The 25,886-nt window shown below is 40.4% G+C and overlaps 1 protein-coding gene across 2 annotated transcripts in view; it reads right to left on the bottom strand.

Moving 5' to 3' along the window:
- LSAMP (limbic system associated membrane protein) overlaps window positions 1-25,590 on the bottom strand; it is a 651,671-nt gene extending 626,081 nt beyond the window's left edge. For both annotated transcript variants that reach the window (XM_059687782.1, XM_059687783.1), the window contains exon 1: window positions 24,958-25,590. In XM_059687782.1, the coding sequence (XP_059543765.1) occupies window positions 24,958-25,112 (155 nt within the window). In that variant the 5' untranslated portion in view covers window positions 25,113-25,590. The remainder of the gene's footprint in view (window positions 1-24,957) is intronic.
- Between the last annotated feature and the right edge of the window lie 296 nt (window positions 25,591-25,886).

Here is a 25,886-nt window from a genome sequence, read left to right as displayed (position 1 = left end):
ACATAATATTTATTATATCCATATAATGAAATACTATTCTGTCATAAAAAAGAACAAACTACTAACATATGCTACAATATAGATAAACCTCGAAACATGCTGCTAAGTGAAAGAAGCCAGATGTAAAAAGACCACGTATTGAATAATTCCATTTATATGAAATGTCCAGGAAAAGCAAATAGACAGAGACAGAAAGTAGAGTGGTGATTGCTCAGAGTCTGGGGTGGGAACTGGAATTAACTAAAATGAAGCTGAGGGATTGTTTGGGAATGATGGAAATGTTCTAAAACTAGATTGTGTTGACGGTTGCACAACTCTGTACATTTACTAACAATCCTTGAACTCTGGATATTTTACATGGGTTAATTTTTACATCTTATACCTCATTAAAACTGCTAAAGATAAATAAATAGTGCCGATAAACCTGCATAAGCAGCTTTTATGTTCCAGCTTTGATATCACTTCTTCAGAGGGTCCTTATCTGGAAACTTTACCTAAAGTACCCCACTCATAGTTTCTGTTAGTATATCCTGCTGCTTTTCAATTGCGGCACTACACAAGCTGTAACTCTCATTTACGTATTGAAACACTTGTTTCATGCCCTCCTTCTCAACTGGAATGTGAGCCCCACGCAGGCAGTGCTTTATTTTCCTCATTTACCATTTTATTCTCATAACTTAGCACAGTACCTGGCACAAAGACATTTTTAAAAGTCATTTGTTAAATATATGAATAAATAAATAGCTGAATACATGGTTGACCCCATACTTTCTAAGCAAATTAGTTTTACATGTTTTTTGGGAGAATAATCTTCCATTTTGAGAAGAAAACAAAAGGCAGCAGAAGGGAAGTGCTACTTCCCCATGATCAGGAAAGCAGAATCCCTGCACTAGATCAGGCATCTGAGACTTTTATTCCCAAAAGGACTAGTTGCCAGAACAGAGCACAGCCAACTTCCACCTCTCTTTTTCTTTAACCATCCCATGAACAAAGTGATTTGAGTCTAGATCCAATTAAGAGCAAGGGCAGCAGAGAGTAGAACACTGAGTGAAGCCACCTTAAAGATGCTTGAGCACATTCCTCTGGGGGATAGAGAAAGCTTTATTGGCAGTCCTCCCCCTCCCCCCTGTTCCTCCCCCTTGGTCTCCCACCTCCTGAACTCCTTTGCAGAAGGAACAAGGACAAAAAAAGCACCCAGCATTCTGCTCAGGAACCAAAAAAAATAAACACACTGGGGATACTTCATGGTCCCTGGCTGAATACAAAGCAGTGATTCAGCAAAGAAGCTACAGCCTCAGTGACAGCAGAGGGCCTGCGCTGAACAACACAGCAGCAGAAATGATGGGAGGGAGGGAGGAAGGGAGGGCGTTAGGAGGGAGGGAGGGAGCACATCTTAATGTCTTCACCATATTTCCCTCTTGTGATGTCTTCCACAATTGTGAGTGAAAGGAGAAAGGGAAAGGGGAATGGACTGTTAACAATACTACTGCAAGAAGGGTAGAACACAGCAAGATAAAAAAGAATCAGTGTTCTCAAAAACTTAAGATGAGAATAAAGTAGGGTCTAAATCAGATGGTAGAAATAGATGATTTCAAAGGGAAAGTAGAGGGGGAAAAATACTGTTTTATATTGGTTAGTTCAGAACAAATCAGGGAGCCGTGTTCTATCCGTGTCCTGTGGCCACTGACTTTAATTACCTTGTTTAAAAGTCTGAGCTTTATTTCCAGGGTATGTGGTGAGGATAATCCGCATGCCCTCTTTCCTTCTTCACTAGGGTCTGGCAAGAACTAATTAGGCAAAGTATGTGACATGTCTTTAGAACTTTGGAGAGCTAGATAAACAGAATGCTTTTGGGAAGTGGCTGTACATTGTTGGTGCTGAATAAACATTAAATCACACTTGAGTTCTGAAGCTGAGCAAGAGAGAGAAGTTTATAGTTCATTGGGGAAAGATTTCAATTTCATTCCAGCATTTCTAACCTAGTGACAAAACACTAATAATTTTCCACAGCCCCACTTTCTCCAAGGGGCAGTTATCTGGGGAGAGGGGAGAGATACCGCTTACTAATGAAAGCTGAATGTTTTGTAATCAAGTAGGGGTCACAGAATGATATAATGTGTAGCAGTATGTGGGTAAAAGTGGAACTTGGAAAAGGACAGAGCAAAAATTATAAGGAATATGTCTAAGTCTTAGAGACTCTGTCTTACACAGGGCAAAAGAGGAGATACTGTGGATTAAATATGTTATTTGCCCAATAAAATCACAGAACCTAGTGAGTCAAATGCCCTATAAGAGTCTTGGAAAGCCAAGTGTTCCATTCTTCTGATTGGTGGAGCTCTGTATGCACCAAATAAGGCTGGGTGCCAGGTTAATACTCTACATATTAAGAAAACTTTGGGGAGTATGCCATTTTATTCTAATTTCGTTTCTCCTGCATGCAGACTTCTATTTTTTTTATTTTTTTTTTTTGCCTTTCAACTAGATTAAATACTGTAAATCACAGCTTTATTGGTAGGAAAGGAGCTATTTGCATTACTCTGGAAAATGCCATTCCCAAGGGGCCAACCTCACTAATGAAAAACAGAGTGGAGTTTTCCAAGCCACATAAATTGCCTACTGTGGGGGCTGTGCACTTCGATATGGTGGTGACACTATATGTCTAAGTAAAAAAGCTTTGCCAAATCATCAACTCTGGTAATGCAACTGTCACCCCCAATCGGCATGAAAATAACTTCAAAAGAATTGCTCACATTTGGTATTTTCATTGACCCTACAGGTTTCACCACCCCTTTTCACTTATGACAAGGGGAAAACGGATGTCCTACTGTCACTCCATACCTTCGGCCATATATAATCCATCAAATGGAACACAGCAACAAATACACCCCACTCAACCTACCCATAAAAGAAATTATTGAGCACCTGCTACTTGTCCAGCTCTGTTCTAGGCAACATGTGGGCCACAGAAGACAAGGCTTTGTGGAAGTAGCAGTAACTAGACCAGCATCTGCTAATAACTAGTTGTTTCACCACTGGAAACTCATTTATATTTTTTTCTAGAACTTTATTTCCTCTTCTTCAAAATGCAGAAAATACAGTATACTTGAATAAATATCTCAGTATAATAAATGATGGAGAGATTACTCAGACCAAGATACTCATGTGGTCTCCAAACTTCCTTAATTCTATGATTTAGGCAGCTTGCATTCTAATTGAGGATACAAAGCTAAAAAGCACAAAACCATTAGCAGACAAGCACTAAACTTGGTTGGTATTTTGTATAAGTCTCAAAATAAACAAATAAATAAAGAAAATAATAAACTGAGGATGGAACAATTAATAGTTTCTTGCAGGATGAAGGGCTTAAATAAAATTTAGGTAGATGCGGGGGGGGGTAAACCACACGTACTGATGGAAAATAAAACATCCTATATAATAAAGAGGTAATATGCAAATTGACCATCATTCCAACACAAGATGTCCACCCCCATGTGGTCAAAGATGGCCGCCCCCATGTGGACACAAGATGGCCAGCAGGGGAGGGCAGTTTGGAGGGACCAGGACTACAAGGAAGGGCAGTTGGGGGAGACCCAGGCCTGCAGGGGAGGACAGCTGGGGGGAACCCAGTCCTGCAGGGGAGGACAATTAGGGGTGACTAGGCTGGCAAGGGAGGGCAGTTGGGCGTGACCGGGCCTTCAGGGGAGGGCAGTTGGGGGGACCAGGCCTGCAGGGGAGGGCAGTTGAGGGTGACCAGGCCTGCAGGGGAGGACAATTAGGGGTGACTAGGCTGGCAAGGGAGGGCAGTTAGGGGTGACCAGGCTGCCAGGGGGGGAAGTTAGGGGCAATTGGGCCGGCAGGGGAGCAGTTAGGCGTCGATCAGCCCGGCAGGGGAATGGTTAGGGGGTGATCAGGTTGGCAGGCAGAAGCGGTTAGGGGCAATCAGGCAGGCAGGTAGGAGAGTGATTGGGAGCCAGCAGTCCTGGATTGTGAGAGGAATGTCCAACTGCTCGTTTAGGCAGTAGGACATCCCTCGAGGGGTCCCAGATTGGAGAAGGTGCAGGCAAAGCTGAGGGACATCCCCCGCCCTTGCACAAATTTCATGCACCAGGCCTCTAGCTAATATAAAAAAGGGATATATGTGCATTGAGGTATCAGGAAATATTCCTGAGAAAAAGACAGGAGAAGCATCACAGAGAGATACAGTAGGGCCTGATGGTGCTTTGAAATTGAGGCTGATGAGACATAGCCTTGAGTTTATTGAGCAAGGAAAGGAACTGATGAAAGCTGTGCTTCCAAACAGTGGTAAAATATGGATGGTTAGACAGTAAGCCCCATATTATTCAGTGTTCAATCCTTCAATCAGTGCTCAATCCAGTGCATAGCATAAAGTAAGAACTCAATACATGGAAAGACTGAAGTCAGTCATGCACTTATAAGGATTTGGAATAGAGTGATTGAAATGGGAATAAAGTCCCATTACTTAGAGACAGCTCATTAAATTTACCAAGTATAAAGAAAAAGAAAAACAAGATGATGATGATGATGATGATGATAATTGTAACAGCACTGTCGTACAATTGAGAAACAAAACCTGAAATGTGAACATATGTTCTGTGATCTCCCTGTGTCTTCTCTTATCACACTGAGCCCTGGAGCCTTCATCACCGTATTTCCTAACTTTGAAGCAACATAGAGCTGTCAACAGCATAGTAAGGCTGTATCTGGTGGTAAAGAATGATGAGCCAAAGTAGTCTACAGAGCCATGGGGTGTAAATATAATTGCTAATCTGCCTTGAGGTAAAGAAGTGTGCCAGGAAGTCTGAAAACAAAGATCTCTTGGGGGTTTTCTGGTAGCACACAACCTAGGATTAGTTTACTCTATTTATTGTGCCCTCACTTCTTTACTGAAATGCCTGCCTTTCTATTTTTTTCCTCTCTTTTCCCATTCAAGTTTCACCACAACCCTTCAGACTCAGTTCTTTCGTTTAAAATATCCATAGCAGCACATCAGCCCTCAGCAATTTTTAAAAAGCTGTCTTAATCATCATCGCTGTTTTTACTGTTACTTACTTTTTCATTTATACAAGCTCCTTGAGGAACTAGAAAAAGTATGATATCTCTTTGGGGTGGGGGGCTGAAATTTCCACAGTGTGGATTCTTACTTTAAAAAAAGTACAAAGCGATAAATTAAAAATTAGAGACAAAGCTTTGGAGTGGGTAACCCATGTGAGTAAAGAGCCCCAAAGTGTAAGTGTCACTATAAATCTACTTCTTTTGGACATTTATTTCATCCCCATAGAGTGTCCAGCACAGGGTCAAGCATACTCACTATCCATGTTATATTCTTTCCCTTGGTAATTTTATGTAAACTAACTTAAACTATCCCCTAATAGGAAAGCAGGTGATGATCCTGCTTTTTTGTTGTTTATTAAGTAACTCAGATCTTTGTCTGACTACCAGATCCTCCAATTCACATGTCAATAGGCAACTCTATTTGAACACTTGATGGCCCTGTAAATTCAATTTAACCAACTAAATTAATCTTACTTTGAAAAGTCTATTTTATTCCATATATCCTTTCATATTTGTTCCCTATCTTTCCCCATCTGTATTTCCAATCATAGTCTAACTTACTTAGGGCTCTCTCAGTCTATTACCCTTCTGGCCTTCTTATCACCATTTCCTACCTATATTTTAATTGGACCTACCCTTCCCTGATCTAGAATGGTCTGCAAACTTTCTAAACGAGAGAATTCTTTTATCATTAAATTTTCTTACCTCCTCATAATTGAGGAAGTCTTTATTAAAAAAGATAAAATAGCACTAAAAAAACTAACATAAATTCAGAGAAAATTAATGTATTTTTCATTTTAATAGTCTACACATATTTATAAAAGAGTAATTCATTTATGTTTTAGATATAATGTATACACATAATGCTTAAGGTACACATAGAAGTTTGGAACTTTTGTAATAATTTTGTAGCTGCCCTAGAGACAAAGAATTGGGGACTGGTTACCTAAACCTTGTCTCTTGGGACTAAGATTGAAGAAAAAGGAGACTTTATCCACATGGAATTAACTCTGACATATTTAGGACTTTGTTAGATAATTCTTAGGATCCCTCATCATTATCTTTTAACAAGCTCCATTGTAATTTTAGCGTCCACAGATTTCCATTAGGAATTTGTAACATTCTTGGGAATATTATCAGCTTTACACATAGATAACTCACTTTGAAATGGAGCTATCTGTGTTATACTCCAAGCCTGACATCCAAGCCTTCCCTATCTGTTTGTTCCTAATCTGTCTCTGTCTTTTCACTTCTCCCTTAAAATCCCCACTTTTGTTTGCTTGATCTTTTTGAGCTCTTTCAAAACTATTACCCAAAATGCCACATTATGTATGTAAGTCACCTGGTTCCACAGACAAAGCTGTGCAACAATGCTTTTTTTTTTAATATATTTTATTGATTTTCTACAGAGAGGAAGGGAGAGAGATAGAGAGCTAGAAACATCGATGAAAGAGAAACATCGATCAGCTGCCTCCTGTACATCTCCCACTGGGGATGTGCCCGCAACCCAGGTACATGCCCTTGACCGGAATCGAACCTGGGACCCCTCAGTCCACAGGCCGACGCTCTATCCACCGAGCCAAACCGGTTTCGGCAACAATGCTTTTTTCACCATAAATACTGTTAAGGCAATGACAAGGTAATTGGCTAAGTACCTGTCAGCTCGTCAGGAAAGAGACTGGTTTTATACTCTGATAATTGTGCTCTTTATAAATTTTAACAGTTGAACTTTTAAGTAAATTAAAATCATTTCACAAAAAGAGATAAAATAAGTAAAGATGCATAAAAAAATAAGAAAGCAAAAATGCTGAAGTTGGTGAAAGAGATCAGTTTCAGCAGGAGGTGGAAATATGGTTTGCCTAGATTCATTGATAGATGCCATATGTTGCTGACCTCATATTTAGTGACAGCAGAGGTTCCCTGAATTGTAAGAATAGAAAATCAGACATTCAAATTCTTTTGCTTCATTATTTCTGGAGAAGACATGTTACATAAAAAGTAAGCAAATTATATAAACAAAGCATTCATCAACTTAGGAATACAGATTTACAGACAAAGTCCAAGGCAACTGCTAACCACTCCCATTCTACTGGAGATCATCTCTGATGAATCTGTGGGAGCAAACAGAGGGAAGGTTCTTACATCAAATAGCTGGGGAGTTGACTGAGTCCTGTCAGGGCTCCGAGGGAGCCAGGGCCAGAAAGGTGTAAGGCCTAGGTTCTAGGCCTCAGAGGAGAAAAGGAGACAACAGAAAGCACGGATTTGGAGGTAGCATCATGATTTACTCATTTCAGACAGTAAGCAAGGTAACAATTTGAGCCATTTGCAAAGAGGTTGAGATAAGGTGAATAGTTAAGGGTTAACATAAGAAATCTTGTTTTCATAAATTTCAAATTCAGATAGCAACAAGATGTCAGTTAGAGATGAACATCAGTGGGACCTGGAACTGTAAGGTGGATTTCAGGCAAAATTATATTAACATATGTGCTGAAGTAATAGAGGTAGTAGTTAGAGATATGAGATGAGATCACCATTTGATCAAACACAGTCCCTATCTCTGTACATGTTTGCAAATTCCCCAGTGGAAAGAAAGTATAGAGGTATAAATATTAACACCCACTAAAAAAATAATTAGAGAACATCTTTCTGAATGACATTCTTCATAGCAAACTTATAATAGGATGTCAGCAAAAATGTAAAAATACATAACAAAAAGTAAACTACATTGATAATTTGGAATATCAGAGAATGATAGATTATTATTAGTAGGAAAGATATGAAAACTTATTTCAACCTTCTACTACATAAAGGTTGCTTTTAAAATAACATTTCCTAATAGTGGTTACTAAAATGACTAAAAATGTACTTCTTTGCAAGGAAACCTATTCCACCTCGCAGAATATCAATGATATTTATAAAATACACACACATACACACACACACACACATTCTTATTTTATTATAACCTCCTGAGGTGAGAAGGTAAATATTATCATCATATTCATTTTGTAAATAAAGGATCTGAGGCCCAGCAGGGATAAGTGATTGGCCCATTTTCACAAAGCTGATAATTGGCAAAGGTGGTATTCTGAGCCCTGACTCCTGGCTCAGAAGCCCTGTTATTTCCATTATGCCATAATGCTATTTAAATGTTCATTTTCAAAATAATTCAATCTGATTTGCTTATTTAAATCATGTCCTCTTTAAATTATAAATCACTCCATATTCTTTGGTTTACTTTGCTTTTGCTTGCTTTCTCTCTTTTTTCATACATATGAAGTACAAAGAGCATTCTTTTTTTTTTTCTTTTTTATATAGAGCTACAATTTGTGCCCCTATAGATTCATCCATTTTTACCCTATAATTCTATCAGCAAACAGAATCCTCTTTTCTTTGTGTCACATACATGGTAGGAATTATTCCTCCTGAGTTTTTATACAAATACTAACCATGGCCAAACACAGACTAAGAGAGTGCTTCACCACTATCAAGCATTATTTCTTTGGCCTATTTATCCAACCAAGTAAAAACAAAATCTAGCTCATTATGGAGCCAAAATCTGTTAATAAGTATATCAAGGGAAACAAGTCAAACTACAGATACTCAGGGTACATGACATTTCCCTGATGTACCAGTGTGAAATTTTGGTTGTTTTGAAGAAATCTATTTACCATGTTATATTTGTTCCCAGAGAACCCATGTTGGCTCCTAGTGATCATCCCTTACTTTTCAAAAGGTTCTAGTACTTAGGCTTTTGTTCTTGTTGTTGATAAAGTATTAGTTTGCCCCTTTTATTCATAACTAGCATGATATTGTATGCCACTAATACTGTGCAATGCCTCTGTCTTCTACAAGGTTTCAAATGTCAGCAATAGTATCTCTAAGATCATGCTATCAAATAGTTTCAGTATCCTGGGGATGATAGATAAGAATCTTACAGCTGAACCTGTTCTTATTACTCTAATAATTTCTTCACATGACTTAGATCTTACGTATTGAAAAAGGTATAAAAGCACAATTATGATCATTTTATTTGATAAACAAATTGAAATTTAATTAAAAATCATATTTTTCTCTTTCAGTGGCCTGTCTCTCATCTTGATTAAATATGCCTGTTAACAAGCACTAGGTCCCATGGTATCTGAGGATGAAAGAAAACAGAAATTCAGTCTAGAATTGAGATCCAAATACAAAAAGTTTACTCTGCTTAAAAATATTTCTAATTTAGATGAGATAGCATTAGTGTGTATTCTAAATGACAAATAAATGAAAAAAGCTGTAAGATTTTATTTTGCTCTTTAGGGGCTCTATTGGAGCCAAGATGTAATAGAAACAAGAAACACTGTCTGACCTGTCTTACAAAATTATTTTAGCACTTCAACAATGATTAATTAAAAATAAAACATACTAATCAAGACATATGAAGAAAGCCATTGTATGATGCTTTTTATATATTGTATCTGTCCACATCCTTGGTTACCTCGAAAATTTGGTTCTCTGCGATAAACATTCCTATCATTGATGCATCAAATTAATTAGGTTCCTATAAAGTGTGCTGTGACCCAAGTTCACAATTATATTGATATTCATATTTTATGTATGTACTTTTATGTACATATAAGTCGGACATACATGCTTTCACTTTGATACATAATTATAAATATGTGGAGGAGAAATTAATATTAAAATATTGTGTTCAAACACATCCATACAATATAGATTATGTATATTCATGACATAAATTGTTTACATATAGCAGATTCTACATAAGTATCTAGTCTTATTTTTTGAACAACTGGATTTTAAGTTCTATTTTACTGCTATACAAGGTTCAAAACCTTGCAAAAAATATTTTAAAAGTTTCTATACCTTGGCCCTTATAAGATAATGTAGGAGTGTGTGTTTTTTTTTCAATTAGAGCATATCATCATTCCACTTATAACTTCATGCATTTCTTTTGATGTATACAACTGTACACAAAAATGTCATTTCATCAGACCAACATCTCTTTGTTTAAAAGGTAAATAGGAATTATACCCATTTTGGAGTTGAAAGAGTAGAAGATAATTCCCAGTTTTACTCCATTAATAGTTTTGGTGGAACCAATGCCTAAAGCCCTTGATGTTCAATGTGGAAACTTATCTACTCCAGTGATATCATAGAGACTTTAGGAAGTACTTGTCATGGTGATGATACTAGATATTAGTTTATCATATTAGAGTCTAAAAATATAGAAGAATAGAGGTCATGAAGTCAAAGAAAAATCCATGTTTTCTGCTAAGTTAATGATTCAGCAAAGTAAAATGCTGATCTTAAAGTATGTTCTTACAACTACATTATGAACATGCATAAGATTATAGCAACCTTTGTTATCTCACGATAAAGATCAGCTACAAATTGGTAGCCATATGTGACTCAAACCCCATAAAATAAATCAGCTTGATGTAGGTGCTAGAATGGGCTGTAACTGAAGCAACACAAAAATCAGAAATCAGAAAACCAATTAATTTTCTCAATGTTTTCCCATGTAGACATTTGGCTATGCATGACTTAGTGTGAAACTGCATCACTTTCATGTTTAGCTTGTGTCTCCAACAGTGTGGCAAATAGTAGCATGATTAAAGCACAACTTTAGAAAGCATATTGTTAACTGTAGAAAACTTCAAAGTATTAAAATTCAATATAGAAAAGCATCATCAAAAAATTACAATAGAATAAAAAGTCACGCATGATTGTATGAGAAGCTGATGGCATTTTTCTTCAGTTACAAGATTTTTCTATCACCTTATATAAATAATGCCCTATGCATTATGGCAAGATATACAGAAGGGGATTAGGGAGTTAGTTTACAAAGTCCACTGTACATTCAAGTTTGAATTTCTCCAGGAGTGGTTCATGTGTGCTATACTGCAAGACCCAGGTAGGCTCCATTGGTCAGTACAAATAATAATTTTAAGTCAAATGAGTGAAAGCAATCTGCACCTTGATTTATTTAAAAGAAAGTAGAGCAGATTAATAAGTAAATATACTTGTTGCACGACAATCCCTACACTTGACAGAACTCCCAAATCCCTAACTTAGCCCCTGGAAATTCACAGCCACCACCAGAGGGAGAAAGCTTCTGTAGCTCCTAAAAGGTGCTTTCCTTCCCTCACAGCTGAGCTACCTGGGATGCTGAGCCTTCACAGACATTGGCCATGCCCCACTTCAGGTGCCCTGGGTCACTCCTAGTTTTGTCAAAAGCTAATCAGAGAATGGAGCACACTTTGTTTGGGCACCTATGACAAAAGCTTTCAGATCTCTTCACTTGCCTTTCTCATTCTCTGGAAATCCGTGCTTGTAACGAGTAGCTGAAATGAAAATGTTGAAAGTGGGTCTAGCCCCTTCCACCACCAGTGGTCAGGAAAAAAAAAAAAATCAATCTATGATTTTACCACTTTGCCTTCTTCAACCACACACCCATAGTTACTTCAGTGCTGGCTGATTTCACCGCTAACTTATCTTGCTTCATCCTTGTGTCTTCAAATTTGTTTCCTCTTTTATAAGCCAATTTCTGGTCTGCTTCATTTACATATGACTATCTCTCTCTGTTCAACTCAGTGAGCAAACATTTATCTGAGCACCTATAGTACTAAGCTAAATTCTGGGATGAAAAGGTAAAGTAGATGAGATGCTTGCTTGCCTTTGAAGAACTGATAGCATATTTAAGGTAAGACAAGCATGGATATAATTTTTTTAAGTATAATAAAAACTCAATTGAGGTATGTATATGATCCACCTCTCCCAATTCAGGGTATATATCTGAAGGAAACAAAATCAGTGTCACAGAGAGATAGCTGCATTTCCTGTTCATTGTAGCATTATTCACAATAGCCAAGATATGAAAACAACTCAAGTATTCACTGATGGACATATGGATAAAGAAAATGTGAGCTATATTTCTTTCTATCTATCTATCTATCTATCTATCTATCTATCATCTATCTATCTATATTTCTATCTATCTACCTACCTACACAGAAACACAATGGAATAATATTTAGCTATAAAAAATAAGAAAACCCTGTCATTTGTAGCAATGTGGATGAACCTGGAAGGCATTATGCTAAAAGAAAAAAAAAAAAGCTAAATAGTGAAAGAAATACTGATGATCTCATATGTGAAATCTAAAAAAGTCGAAGTCATAGAAACAGAGAGTAGAATGGTAGTTGCCAGGAACTGAAGGGGGTGGAAATGGGAAGATGGTGGTCATAGCATATAAACTTGCAGTTATACAATGACTAATTCTGGAGATCTAATGAACAACATGGTGACTATGGTTAATTATGTTGTCTTATATACTTGAAGTTTGCTAGGGCAGTGAATCTTGGGTGTTCTCACCCACTTACAGAAAAAAAAAAAGCAGCTATCTGAGGTGATAGATGTGTTAATGTGTTAATTAACTTGATTGTAGCAATATTTTCACTAATATATATATATAAAATTAGAGGCCCAGTGCACGAAGAAATTTATGCATGGGGGGGGGGGGGGCGGGTCCCCTCAGCCTGGCCTGCACCCTCTCCAATGCAGGACCCCTCGGGGGATGTCTGACTGCTTCTCGCAATATGGGACTGCTGGCTCCTAACCACACACCTGCCTGCATGCCTAATTGTCACTACCCTCTATCTGCATGCCTGATCGCCCCTAACCACCTCTGCCTGCCTGCTGATCACCCCCAACCACTCTCCCCTGCTGGCCTGATCGCCCCTAACTGACTCCACCTCAACCCGCACCCAGGACCCAGGATTCTCTCCTCCCACCAGTCGTAGGCACCTGGGACCCAGACTTCTCTCCCTCTGGCTGGCACCAGGCACCCAGGACCCAGGACAGCTTTGCCCAGGCCAGCGGCAACCACAGGGGACTGAGAGTGGGCAGCTTCACCTGGGCCACAACCACAGGCACCCGGGACCATGGGGCAGGCAGCTTGTCCCTCTCCCAGGCCACAGGCACAGGCACAGGCACTGGTGCCCAGGACTGTGGGGCAGGTGGCTTGTCCCTCTCTCGGGCTGCAGCCTGGCTGGTCCCCATTCCTCTCCTGTGAGCTCATTTGTGCCTGGCTAGTCCCCATTCCTCTGTCCCCAGTGTTGAGTGCCTGAGCAGTTCTGGCACAAGGGTGCGAGGGGACGAGGGCATGATGTCCATTTGCATATTAGCTCTTTATTATATAGGATATATATAAAACCTCTATATATATAATCATTTCACTATTTTCACTATTCTAATATATAAAAACCCAGGGTCTGTAACATCCAAAATGACCAAAGTCTCAACCTACCAGAAGTCAGTCCTGCAGTCAGTACTGGGTTGCCATGGTGACCCAGCACTGACTGCTGAGGGGGCTGAGGATGAAGCCCAGAGAGAGGCCTGGAGAAAGAAGCAGGGTCTGATCCATAGCCTCCGTGGCAGCTGTTGATCAGCCCTTGCCTCTCTCTTTCTCTACGGGTCTCCACAGGGGCTGCTGATCAGCCCCACCTCTCTGATCAGGCCTGGAGATAGGCCCGGAGATGCTGACTGGCATAGAAACCGACCAATCAGAAGCAAATCTGGGTGAACTGTGAGGAGCCAATGGCTGCCTAAGAAGCAGAGCTTTTCATGCTGACTGGCATAGAAACTGACCAATCAGAACCAAATCTGGGTAAAGTGCAAAGGCAGAACCTAAGGTGGGGGTTGAGAAGGGGTTTTAAGGGCAACAGCTGTTTGGTGTAAGGTGAAAGAAAGTGATTCATTCTTTTTAAGGAACAGTTTGGCAGTATAGCGCATATGGCTGGCTATCAGTCCAGATATAGGGATTATGTATTTTTATCTGCCACGAGCATCTCCTCCTGTTCAAAAAGGATTCCCCCCTCCACCATTTAACCAATCCTATCCTATATAATCTATCTATACTAATAAAAGGGTAATATGCTAACTAGACAGTCCACCAGCCATCTTCCAAACGTCCGACTTCCTTTCAGACAAAGCCATGGTGATGGGGGCTGAGGCAGAGGCAGTTAGGGGCGATCAGGCCAGTAGGGGAGGACAGTTGGGGGTGAGATCAGGCCAGCAGGAGAGGGCAATTGGGGGCAAGATCTGGCCAGCAGAAGAGGGCAGTTGGGGCAACCAGGCCAGCAGGAGAGGGCAATTTGGGGCAAGATCAGGCCGGCAGGGGAAGGTAATTAGGGGTGATCAGGCAGGCAGACAGAGGAAGTTAGGGGCGATCAGGCAGGCAGGCAGTTGAGCAGTTAGGAGCCAGTGGTCCCGGATTACCAGAGGGGATGTCTGACTGCCAGTTTAGACATCTTCCGGCACTCAGTCATCCTCCAACTGGTCCCCGATTGGAGAGGGTGCAGGCTGGACTGGGGGAACCCCTGCCTTGTGCATAAATTTTGTTCACCGGGCCACTAGTATATATATATATAATCAGCAATAATACACAGAGTACTTAGCCCAGTATGGGAGAATTAGAAAAGATTTCCTAGATGAAATAGCATTAGAACTACCAGAACTAGCCTTGAACCTGGAAGGAACAGCAAGGAGGTACCTAGCAAAGAAGTATAGTGGTGGGGATTTCGTGAGGGAGGAAAGGAGGCTTCAGACAGGGAGAACAACGTGAACAAAGGTAAGAACCAGCACTAACTGGTTTTGCTCAGTGGATAGAGCATCGGCCTGTGGACTGAAGGGTCCCAGGTTCGATTCCGGTCAAGGGCATGTACCTTGGCTGCTGGCACATCCCCAGTAGGGAGTGAGCAGGAGGCAGCTGACTGATGTTTCTCTCTCATCGATGTTTCTAACTCTCTATCCCTCTCCATTCCTCTCTGTAAAAAAAAATCAATAATATATATATTTTTTAAAAAACAGGTAAGAACCAGCACTACTGTGTACACACATTCACATGCCCATGAGCAGAAACTGTAAGTGGTTCTGAATTAGTGAGCACAATGAGGTAGCAGGTCATGAAGAATTAGCCTGTAGAGGGAGCTTTGATTTTATGTTGTGGATGATGAGAAGCTTTGAAGGATCTGGTCTCATTTCTAGATCAACATTAGAACACAAAAGGCCTGAGATAGTCAGGTCCATGGTTCTGATAACTATATGGAATCTTGGAAGTTCTAAGCAGGCTAAATATGTAATCCAGTAAAGCACCTAAAGCAGGGAGAAGCAGGTAGTGCCAAATTCTCACTTCATTTTGGACCTTTGCCTCCATCTTTTCCCTACCGAGCTGGACCAGGTTTTATGATCCTGAACTTACACAGCAAGAGTTTTAAAAGATGGAGCTTAGTACTCTGAGATTCATATCTGCGTCACCCTTTGTTGATAATAGTTTTGATACAGAGATTCACTTTATACTTCACTAAGTTACCTATTTTAAGAATATGTCAGGGGTATGAGTCCCTTATTCCTGAAGGTTCTGCCCTGGGTAAGCCAGCCCTTGTCCCAAGGACTCTCCTCCTTCTCTAATCCTCAGCCTCGTGCCTGAGTCTCTACTGAGATCTGACAGGCCTCCCTGTGGGGTTCACTGAGAGTTGCTGACCTGCTATTTCCCTTACTGTGCTCTGTCCTTTTTTTGCTGTAACATATTGGATCTCCCTTGGCTCCACCGTTCAACTGCTAGGAAAGTTTCATGAGACCTTGTTCTGCATGCCAGAAAACCCCAGGTACCTACAGAAGGGTTTATCACAAAGTCCCTCCACCACCCCAGGAAAGGGGTCTAGATCTCTGTCCAGTTCCTTCCAGTTTAACACCACAAGACTACGTTAGCCCAAAGTGAATTCTGTGCAAATTAGGGGGGAAAAAAATCTACCTTTCTCAAAGGATTTTCACTATAACCTACAATGACCACCAGGTGTAGAGTAACCCCTGAGGTTGTGCAAAGACTAGTCTGCAACTGAAGTCAGAGACCTGAACTGCAATCTCCCTGCAGCCATCCAAATCAGGGTCTGTAAGAACAAGTAGCAGGAGACTTAACCAGGCAGAAGGCCATAAGTAACAATAAGGTGGCAGTAAGATTTAGGAACACAAATGAAGTACTGGCGGGGTGGGGGAAAGCTAAGAATTCAGATAAAAATCTGAGTAATAGGCAGAATACCAGAAGCAAAAAGAAAATTTAAGACAAAGTTGCATAGATTCTGCCAAGAATGGCTTTGAGAATATGATAACATGGAGCCTGCAAGTAAAGGAAAGAAAATCCACTTGGTTAATATAGATAGAAAATATGTGAAACGTGAAGCATTTCCTGCAAAATTCCTTCTTGACTTGCACTAGCTAGATGGTCCTCCACAGGTTAAGTGCAGCTTTCATTTGTTGGGATGAGAAAGAGAAGAGAGAAGAAGGCAAGAGATAAGAGAGGGGGTGGGAAGAAGGGTGGAGGAGGAAGAGAAGGGGAGATAAAGGAAAAGAGAACAGAGAGGAGATAAGAGAAGGGGAAGGGAATCATGGGGAGGAATGAGAATTAGGGAGGGGAAAATAAGGAAGAGAAGAGAGGGAGAGAAGTTTTTAGCATCATTTTGGGTTAAAAACAGCTCATCATGGGATAGCATGAAAACCAGGAAGATCATATCAGAGTTCGTAATGGTAATTAGGAGATATTAATTCTAGTTCTCAAATGGTCACCCAAATCTTAGGATAACCAACTACATTTTTCTCTTCTCAGTTACATCACTTTCAAATGAAATGGTGAACTGTGTAATATTCAATGTCTTTCCTTACTATAAATTTCTTCAAGTTTGTCCCAGAGTAAGTAACAAAATCTGAAGCCCATATTTTGTTTGTTTTTTTTTACGTGTGTGTGTGAAGGTTAATCATTCATTAACTTGAGATTATGCTTTGATTACAGGTGACTACCTACCATAAAAAGGTTTCACTTGCCCTGTATTCCTGATAAAAAATTCAACTCTATTCTAAGATAGGTATGACTTTCAAGGTTTTGAAATTAAATGATATAAACATCTAGTGACCAATCTTGATCCTAGAAATAAAATTTAAAAGCTCATTTTATTTAAAGATTTCTAATTTTCTAAAAGTTATTCCCTACTACTAATATAATGATAATCTAATTAAGAGCTTACATTTTATAGCATTTCACAGTTTACAAAATACTTGGCTATATAGTATCTCATTTAATCATAAAGTAGGTTAATTAGTGGGCCAAGTAATTGTCAGTTATTTTCATTTAATAGATCATATTATTTCAAGTTATTTAGATCTTGGTCTTCAGTGTATTTATTGAGCATCTGGACATACTGTACTGCTGGTGAAAGTTTTTACCTATGACACGGACTTGTCTTTAAGTTTCAGTGACAGACTGATCACCATGTAAAAGTTGAGATGAATTCTACAAACATATTAGTTATTATAGTTTATAATATTTATTATCTTATAAATTATATATGAAAACAGAAGTGCACACAATTAAGCCTATTTGCATAAGTTAATAATGAAGATAGTTTTCTTGTGATCACATTAAAAATACCTAGAACTGTTTTGTGTCTTGCTTAATATAAATGAAAGACAGAACACAAGACAATCAACTTGAGAAAAAATTAAATGTAATGTTATTTCAATAGATATTACTTACATTGGATCCATCTATGTATATAAAAGGCTAAGTAACCAACTGTTCATCCGTCCAACCAACCGACCAATCAACTGGCTGGCTAGTACATATGACGCACACTGGCAATTTAAAAATAAACGTTGACTCGTGCATGCACAATATACATAAAGCTCTCACTGGTGCCAGTTGCACACAACACCAGAATGTATCTGAAGACCAACTATTAGCACAACATACCTCTGAAGCCAAAAGAAAGTGATGTCATCAACAGACTATTGTTTATTTATTAATCAATTTATATATTATTTTCATATATACTTTACTCATTTTCTTTCATCTCTGACACTTCTATTATAGAGAAAGGGCAAGTAGCGATATTAAAATATTTTGTATTTTATTTTTTTAATACTATATTATATATACTATTTTGACATGTAATTTTCTGCAGTAATTTAATGACCGCACGAATCTTTCTTCTAATTTCCTTTCAATGTGCACGAATCCGTGCACCAGGCCACTAGTATTAAAATAATGTCACCCCATTTTCCATGACAAGTAGTTAGGAGATCGTGTGGTAAAGAAATAGAACTATGACAATCTCTTTTCTCTCTCCCAACTGAATTTTTACATCTTTGCTGTTGACCTATTTCAAGCCATATAACATGACTCCAATTTTTTACTACATGGTTATTAAACGCTGGCCCACAAAGGATTGTTATTCCTCAAACAATGAGAACACAGTGGTTCTCAACATTGTGAACATCTCAGAATCATTTTTGTAAAAACCTATGCCCAGGCCCGGCCCTAACCTAATTAAATCAGAATTCCTGAGAGTAGAAAATGTGTGGCTTCAGTGTTTTTAAGGTCCCCAGATGATTGTAATGTACATAGTTGTGAACTGTCTAAAGCTGTACTTCTCCAACTTTAATGTGCTTATGATTCATTTGAGGATCTTGTTAAATGTAGATTCTGATTTATTAGGTCTTGGATAGACCTCAAGGTTTTGGATTTTAATAGGCGACTATGAAATACTTCAGATGCCCATCTGCAGAATATACTTGTAGTAGCAGGGTCAGAGGTTCACAAGTTGTGAGGCCCAGTCCTGCAGCATCAGCAGCATCTAAGAATTTCTTAGAAATGCAAATCTCAGACCCTACCAGAGACCTACAGAATCAGAAACTCTGAAAATAGGAGCCAAGTCACATTTGTTTTAACAAGCACTCCAAATAACTTTGATACACCTTCAAGAAGAACACTGATTTAAAAAAAAAATATGTGCCTAAAGTCTGAACAACTGGCTGCATATGGTTGGAAAACCACTAATAATTAAACTTTCCTACTTTACTTCTTATCAGCTTCCTTAAACAACCCCATAGAGTAACTAAAATAGATAGTTTAGGTGCTTTATAAAAGAGACTAAAAAGCTCAAAACATCTAAGGAATTTGCTCAAAGTCATGTTGCATGCAAGGATAGATCCAAAATGGAGTCCACATCTTCTGAGTCTTACAAATAAACAGGCAGGGCACTCAGAAAAGAACAGGGCAAATGGTCCTAAGCCCCCAGGAATGGTCTGAAGGGAAGAGCTCTCTAAGGCTCAGGTAATGGCAGTGAGGGGACCAGCACACATTTGGGCCACCTCCTATCAGGTGAGTCACAGACATTTTTACGTGGAGCTCCGAGAGACCACAGCAAAATGCACTAATCCTTTTTTGCCTGAGTTTGCTATTATATAGAACCAGATTAAAGAAACACAATGTTTAAACCTCACCAACTGATTTTGTGGATGAGTCCGTCACTTTTAATAGTTTGCACCACAATTCTACAAATAATTCATTCAAAGTCAAATTACATAAAACAGAGAAATCACTTTAATATGTGATGTGATGTGTGTGTGTGTGTGTGTGTGTGTGTGTGTGTGTGTGTTAGTATTTAGGTGTTTTGTACTTACAGAAAAACAAATTATCACAATCTGCATTTGTTCCTCAGGCCATAAGTGACAACAAATGATATAACTCACAGGAACATAAACATCATAAACATCCTTTAAAAACATGTATATAATATGCCATATTCCTAGATAATACAAAATATGCTATATTCCATTATTTACCAAATATATTTAATAAAATATCTTATGGACAATGGATGGTTCTTGAAATATCAGTAATCTACACTAATAAAAGAGAAACATGGTAATTGGCGTACGACTGCTACCCTTTTCATTGGCTAATCAGTGAGATATGCAAATTAACTGTCAGCCAAGATGGCGGCCGGCAGCCAGGCAGCTTGAAACTAACATGAGGCTTGCTTGCCTCAGTGACGGAGGAAACCAATGTTCCCTGCCTGTGGCTGCAGGCCTCTGAGCGGGCAGTTTAAGAAACATTGTAACAAATACCGTCGTACTTCAGCCAGCAGATTCGCAACATTGTAAGCAAAGGCCAGAAACCTACTTCAGTCACTCCCAGCCTGAAAACAGCCCTCAGCCCCTCACCCAGACTGGCCAGGCACCCCAGTGGGGACCCCCACCCTGATCCAGGACACCCTTCAGGGCAAACCAGCCGGCCCCACCTATGCACCAGGCCTCTACCCTATATAGTAAAAGGGTAATATGCCTCCAGGCATCGGGTTCAGCGTGACAAGGGGCAGCGCCCAAACCCCCTGATCGCCCTGTGGCTCTGTGTGTGACAGGGGGCGGGGCCCTAACCCCCTGAGCAGCCCTGCTCTGTGTCTGATAGGGGGGAGCTCCCCAGCTCCCCCCCCCCCATGGGCCCTGCTCTGTGTGTGATGGGGTAGAGTCATAACCTCCCCATCGGCCCTGCCCTGAGTGTGAGAGGGGCGGCGCCCCAACCCCCTGATGGGCCCTGCTCTGTGTGTGATGGGGGCAGTGCCCCAACCCCTTGATTGGCCCTGCTCTGTGCGGGACAGGGGGTGGCGCCGCAACCTCCCCATAGACCCTGTCTTGAGTGTGACAGGGGGCGGCGCCCCAACTCCCCAATCGGCCCTGCTCTGAGCCCAACCAGGGGCTGCACCTAGGGATTGGGCCTGCCCTCTGCCACCCGGGAGTAGGCCTAAGCCAGCAGGTCGTTATCTCCCGAGGGGTCCCAGACTGCGAGAGGGCTCAGGCCGAGCTGAGGGACCCCCCGTCCCCCCCTGAGTGCACAAATTTTTGTGTACTGGGCCTCTAGTAACCAATATATTTTGATTACCTTTAGTGATGTAGTTACAAAAACAAAAAACCCTATGATTGTTCCAAGTTCTCTCTATAGACCCATGCCCACAAAGTTTGTTTTCACATAGAGAATTATAAGTTACAGAAAACCACATATCGTGTCAGGAGTTTGTTTGAGTGTTGACACTTTCTTAGTGAATGTAGGCATTCCAGAAGCCTTATAGAAGGGAAACCACTTTTTTCCCCCTTGAAATGTGCATAAAGCGTTTACATTTTATGGTCAATTAATCACATCTTTTGTGTTGATTCTTCTTTTGCCCCTAGAAACATGCAGGGGAAAAATACCTACATTTTTGAAAACTTAAAAAATTTAACTATCATAAACTTAAATATTAAGTTTCTTACAGCTAACACTTATTAGGTACATTTACATTTAAATGAGAAAAGTGTCATCACCATAGGAAGTATTATAATATCCCACAAACATCAACTAGAGTCAGAATTGTGAAATAAAATTTCCATACCTCAAATTCAAAATATTGAACGTCACAATAGTGTGAAACACCTGCATTTTACCATATCTGTACTTATGCTATATATTCAGATATACATGCATTTATAATTTTGACTAAGATACCTTAAAAACAAATACATTGAGATCAAGTATTTTATAATTATCTTAAAGATATATGCTGTTGATACTGAAAATATACTCTACGAGATTGTTGAAAATTAAATTTTAAAGATTTGATTGGAGCATTATCTATTTCTACTTTTCCCTTATCAAGAGAGCTACATAGTTTCAACCTGCCAAGATAAACCAGGAGCTGAATCTGTAGGGGTGACTGAGAGCAAGGAGAGAGGGTTGGAAAGATTAGTGGTAGAACCTCATCCAGTAACTGATGGACGCCTATACTGATAGGGGGTGGCAGTGAGTCAGGAGGGCTTTGTTCCCCACCAATGAAGTCCTGTGAATAAGTGCATTACATACGTCACTGCTGATACAAATATAAACACAAATGCTGGTTCAGAAGGCCTTGGACGTATCCCCAGGTGCTCCTGCTTTGAGTCTTTGCCTTTGAGATGAAGAATGGTGTTGTGGTTTCCTTCAGCTCTTAAATAATCTCATAAAGGACCAATAAAGTTCTACAATCTTCTCTGGGAAACAACAAGGTTAAATTTACGTACATGAGAGTATCTCTCTTTCCATCTGGTGTTGTTACCTTCATTCTATACTCTTTTGTTTTCCCTCCAAAAGATAGAAGGTACAGAACAAGACCCCAAGACTAGTGTGCATTTTCCTAGCAAGATGGATATTTACATCAAATATCATAATTATATAAAAATGAGCATCAATTCACACACACACACACACACACACACACACACACACACACCCAAAAAAAAGAAAAGAAAAACAAAAAAAAAACAACACACATTGGTTTCATGGACATAAGGTAGTAAAGCGAAATGTTTTAGGGAAACGGTTGGCCAACCTTCTGTCATTGGGCCACCAGAATGACCAACCCCCCTGGCTTCCTGATGCCATTTCAGATTATTCAGAGCCACACACTCACTGAGGGAGGATCTCCCCCGTCACTTTCACAGTGCCAAACATTCACTGTGGCTTCCAATGAATCAATTTCTGCTTCCTCTCCTCCCCTGGAAGCGCATGCTCTCAGTAAAATGTCACAAATAAAGTAGAAGCAAGCCTTTCCCAGGGTGTACTTGTAAACAGAAAGCAAGAGCACCATTCTTCACCAGGAAACTGACCCACAAAGCTTACTGGATTCAGTTAAAGAGATTGAGAAGAAGGTCAGCTAAAAAAACAAAGGGAACTCTCTCTCATTACTTCTGATCAAGCTCCATCAACCCAGAAATAAAGCCTTGTCCAAGGCAAGGGAAATAAAAAGGAGGGCACATGAGGTGAGAGGTCTGGGGAAGCAAGGGACTCTCACAGGTGCCTACTTTGCATGCTCTGTGAGTCTATCTTCCCTTTTCTTGGGAATAACTGCTTCTATATTTATTCTCTTTTCTCACTTCCCCCAGTTCACACTGTAATGTCTACTAAAGTGTACAGCTTAAAACCTCCATTTCTTTTGAGCTGTAGACACACAAAAGCAACGTGTATATTATATATAGATATGTATGTAGTGAGACTGGCTCTCATAGACACATATAGTATATGGAAGTATAAGAATTCTTTTTTCTTTCTGAATTAACATTTCAAGGCTTATCTAACTCTTTGCTATCAATAGCTCAGGATATAGGCGTTGTTGATATAGGAAGAACTCAAAAAGTTCATGGACATTTAAATAAAAACTTAGACATCCAGGGTATTCACTTCTCCCATACTCAATCTTATAATCAGTGAAAAAATATTTCTAGGATGGCACACATTTCTATACACTGCTTTATTAGCAAAAGGGTTAATGATGTCAGGGAGTGTAAAGCTAGCGTGAAGACAGCATGCTTATGTGTTTGGAAAAACATTATCTGCACCATGTCCAAATCCCTCTGCAAACAGATAAATTACTCTATAAATCTTATTACTCCATGTGGATAAATCATGCAGGCAGGTTTACAAGGCTGGAGAGCTGGAAGAGAAAATCTGCTTTGGAGAGTAGGATCTTTGGGATTCATAATCATCCAATGCTCAGGAAATGAAGGAGTACTTACACATTAGGATTTCCTGAGTTTTTACATCTGCAGCAACACACACACACACACACACACACACACACACACACACACACACACACTCCTCTCTAACAAGGATAGAGATCCCAAAGCAGGACACTGTGACAGCCAACCAAATTTATTTCTGAGAAAAGGAAAGAAAACTTTGCTGCTGTAGGCAGCTCTGCTACAGAACTGCTCCCTGATGCCCCAGGGTTTATGCACTATCAGCTCCTTGCACACAGATTAGAGGTCTATTTGCTATTGTATACTGGGGTTTTTATTGCCACAACAAGCAACATTAGCTAGATAGACAAACTGACACTGGGTCATTTTATTTGGAGAAAATGAGATTTTAAAGGCTCTCTAAGGAGAACAGGTTTTTTTTTTTTTTCATTCTTTTTCTAAAATTTTTATTAGAATCTGATGGAAATTCAAGGAAAGCTAGGAAAAAGGACCAGGGGTATATACAGGAGGTATAGGGGGTTAGAAAGAAGAGAAATACAGGAAAAGAAGCTTGAAGCTTTTTAGAACTAGAATTATGGTTAGGTTCTATTCGAGTTTCTCTAGCTCACTGTCCCTTACAGGGGTCAAACTGTTAAGGACTTGGGACTCTTCTTTTCCAAAATTCAATCCCAAGTTATATTTCAGAGTTTGGTAGAGCTGCACAGAGATAAGACTTGGAGGTCAGTAACCAACTTGAAATATCAATTTCATGCCAGGTTAATTCTCCCCTAACCTCTGTGCTTAACACTCCTATTCTTAAATATCTGCAATTTGGCACGTTCTATTATTTTCTTCTTGTTCTTCTCTTTATTCTTTTGTTGATTTCTATCCACATTCCAGAAAAGGCTCAGTAATTAACCAAAGTTCTAAGATTGATTTATTGCCTCAATGTCAATTAGAAGATGCTTACATCAAGTCTCCTATTGGACTCCTGCTGGGCAGAGGGGAGTCCTGATGTGCTTATTCACACACACACACACACACACACACACACACACACACACACACACACCATGGAGAATGCAGCACTGTGTACCACTCTCTCAGAGCCATAATTCAACAACTCTTCTTTCCAATTAAGGAACCCCAACAAAACTCTGAAGCGCAAAGCATCTGCAATTGCAAAAGCAAGAATACTGTCCAGAAGTCATTAACACCAGAGGGGAAGCCAGCCCTTTTCTTGGTCAGAGAAACAAGGTCCTCAGAACCAAACAACATTTAACCAACCCTCCTGGTCCTTGGTAGGGACCGAGGAATTCCCTTGAAATTTGTTGGCAGATACCTCGGCCAGTCAGTGAAAGACATACACACACAGGCACACACACACACACACACACACACGCCTGCAGCATGAGGAGCTGGAGTTCAAGGAGATCATACAGACACGGGCATGCACACAACATACACATACACACACCACACCACACACACAGTAGAAAAGTTGCCTGAGAGCCCTACCTGAGGATGGCCGTGTCCCCCTGCCTCACGGTGATGTTGTCCGTGCCTCGATTAAAATCCACGCTGCGAACAGGCAGTCCTGTGGGAAGAAGGCAGAGCAATCTCAGTAGGACCAGCGGCAACTGTTTCCGATCAGGCTGAACTCTGCCGACCATGGTGGCCACGCGAGGTGAGGGTCCTGGACTCTGGAGGGTGTGCGCGCTGCTGAGCCGAGGGGGCTTCACCAACGGAGGGCTTTCATCAACAGCAAAGGCAGAACGGCTCAGCCAGTTTGTGGTCCTTTCCACTTTGCCTCTCTCTGTCCCTCTCCCTCGCTCAGTCTCTTTTCCCTCTAAGACTTAACAAAGCACTCATAAAACCCAAGCAAAGGGGGTGAAAGTCAAAGGAACACAATTTCAAAAGAGAGAGAGTACAAATATAAAACCCTCCAGAAAAAGATGAAGAGAAGGCTGCCGACGGAGGGTGTTCTCCAGTCTATTCGGGGCTGGATGCTCCTTTGCCAGTGTCTGTCTGAGTTGAGCTCCTTCCCTCTGTAACCCACTTTCCCGGGCTGGCGGGTGGCAGCAGGGAGTGTAAAGAAACCCACACAGCAGCGGCAGCAGCCCAGAGCCTCTTTCCCCCCTCCTCCCTTTCCTGTTTCTCTCTCCAGCCCCTCCCTCTCTCGGCTCAGCACCTCCCCCTACCCCCACCGATTTCAACAGCCCCTCCACGTCACTCCCACCGCCCGCCCCTTGGCGTGGCCCCTCGCTTCGCACAACTGCCCCCTTCAGCAGCGCCAGCCTCAATGAAAGCCTGATGCACCTTTAGGTTGTCAGGACAACAGCTCCATTCGAGGTCTGGCTGATTTCCTTAAGAAGAGGGAATGGTGCTTGGAGATACTGTGCAAGAGAAAGGGACAAGGAGAGAGACTCAGGCTATAAAAGAATGGG

The sequence above is a fragment of the Myotis daubentonii genome, chromosome 3 (assembly GCF_963259705.1).
Source record: "Myotis daubentonii chromosome 3, mMyoDau2.1, whole genome shotgun sequence".
Taxonomy (NCBI): domain Eukaryota; kingdom Metazoa; phylum Chordata; class Mammalia; order Chiroptera; family Vespertilionidae; genus Myotis; species Myotis daubentonii.
Note: the sequence above shows the minus strand (reverse complement) of the source record. Positions and strands in the feature narration are given on the sequence as shown.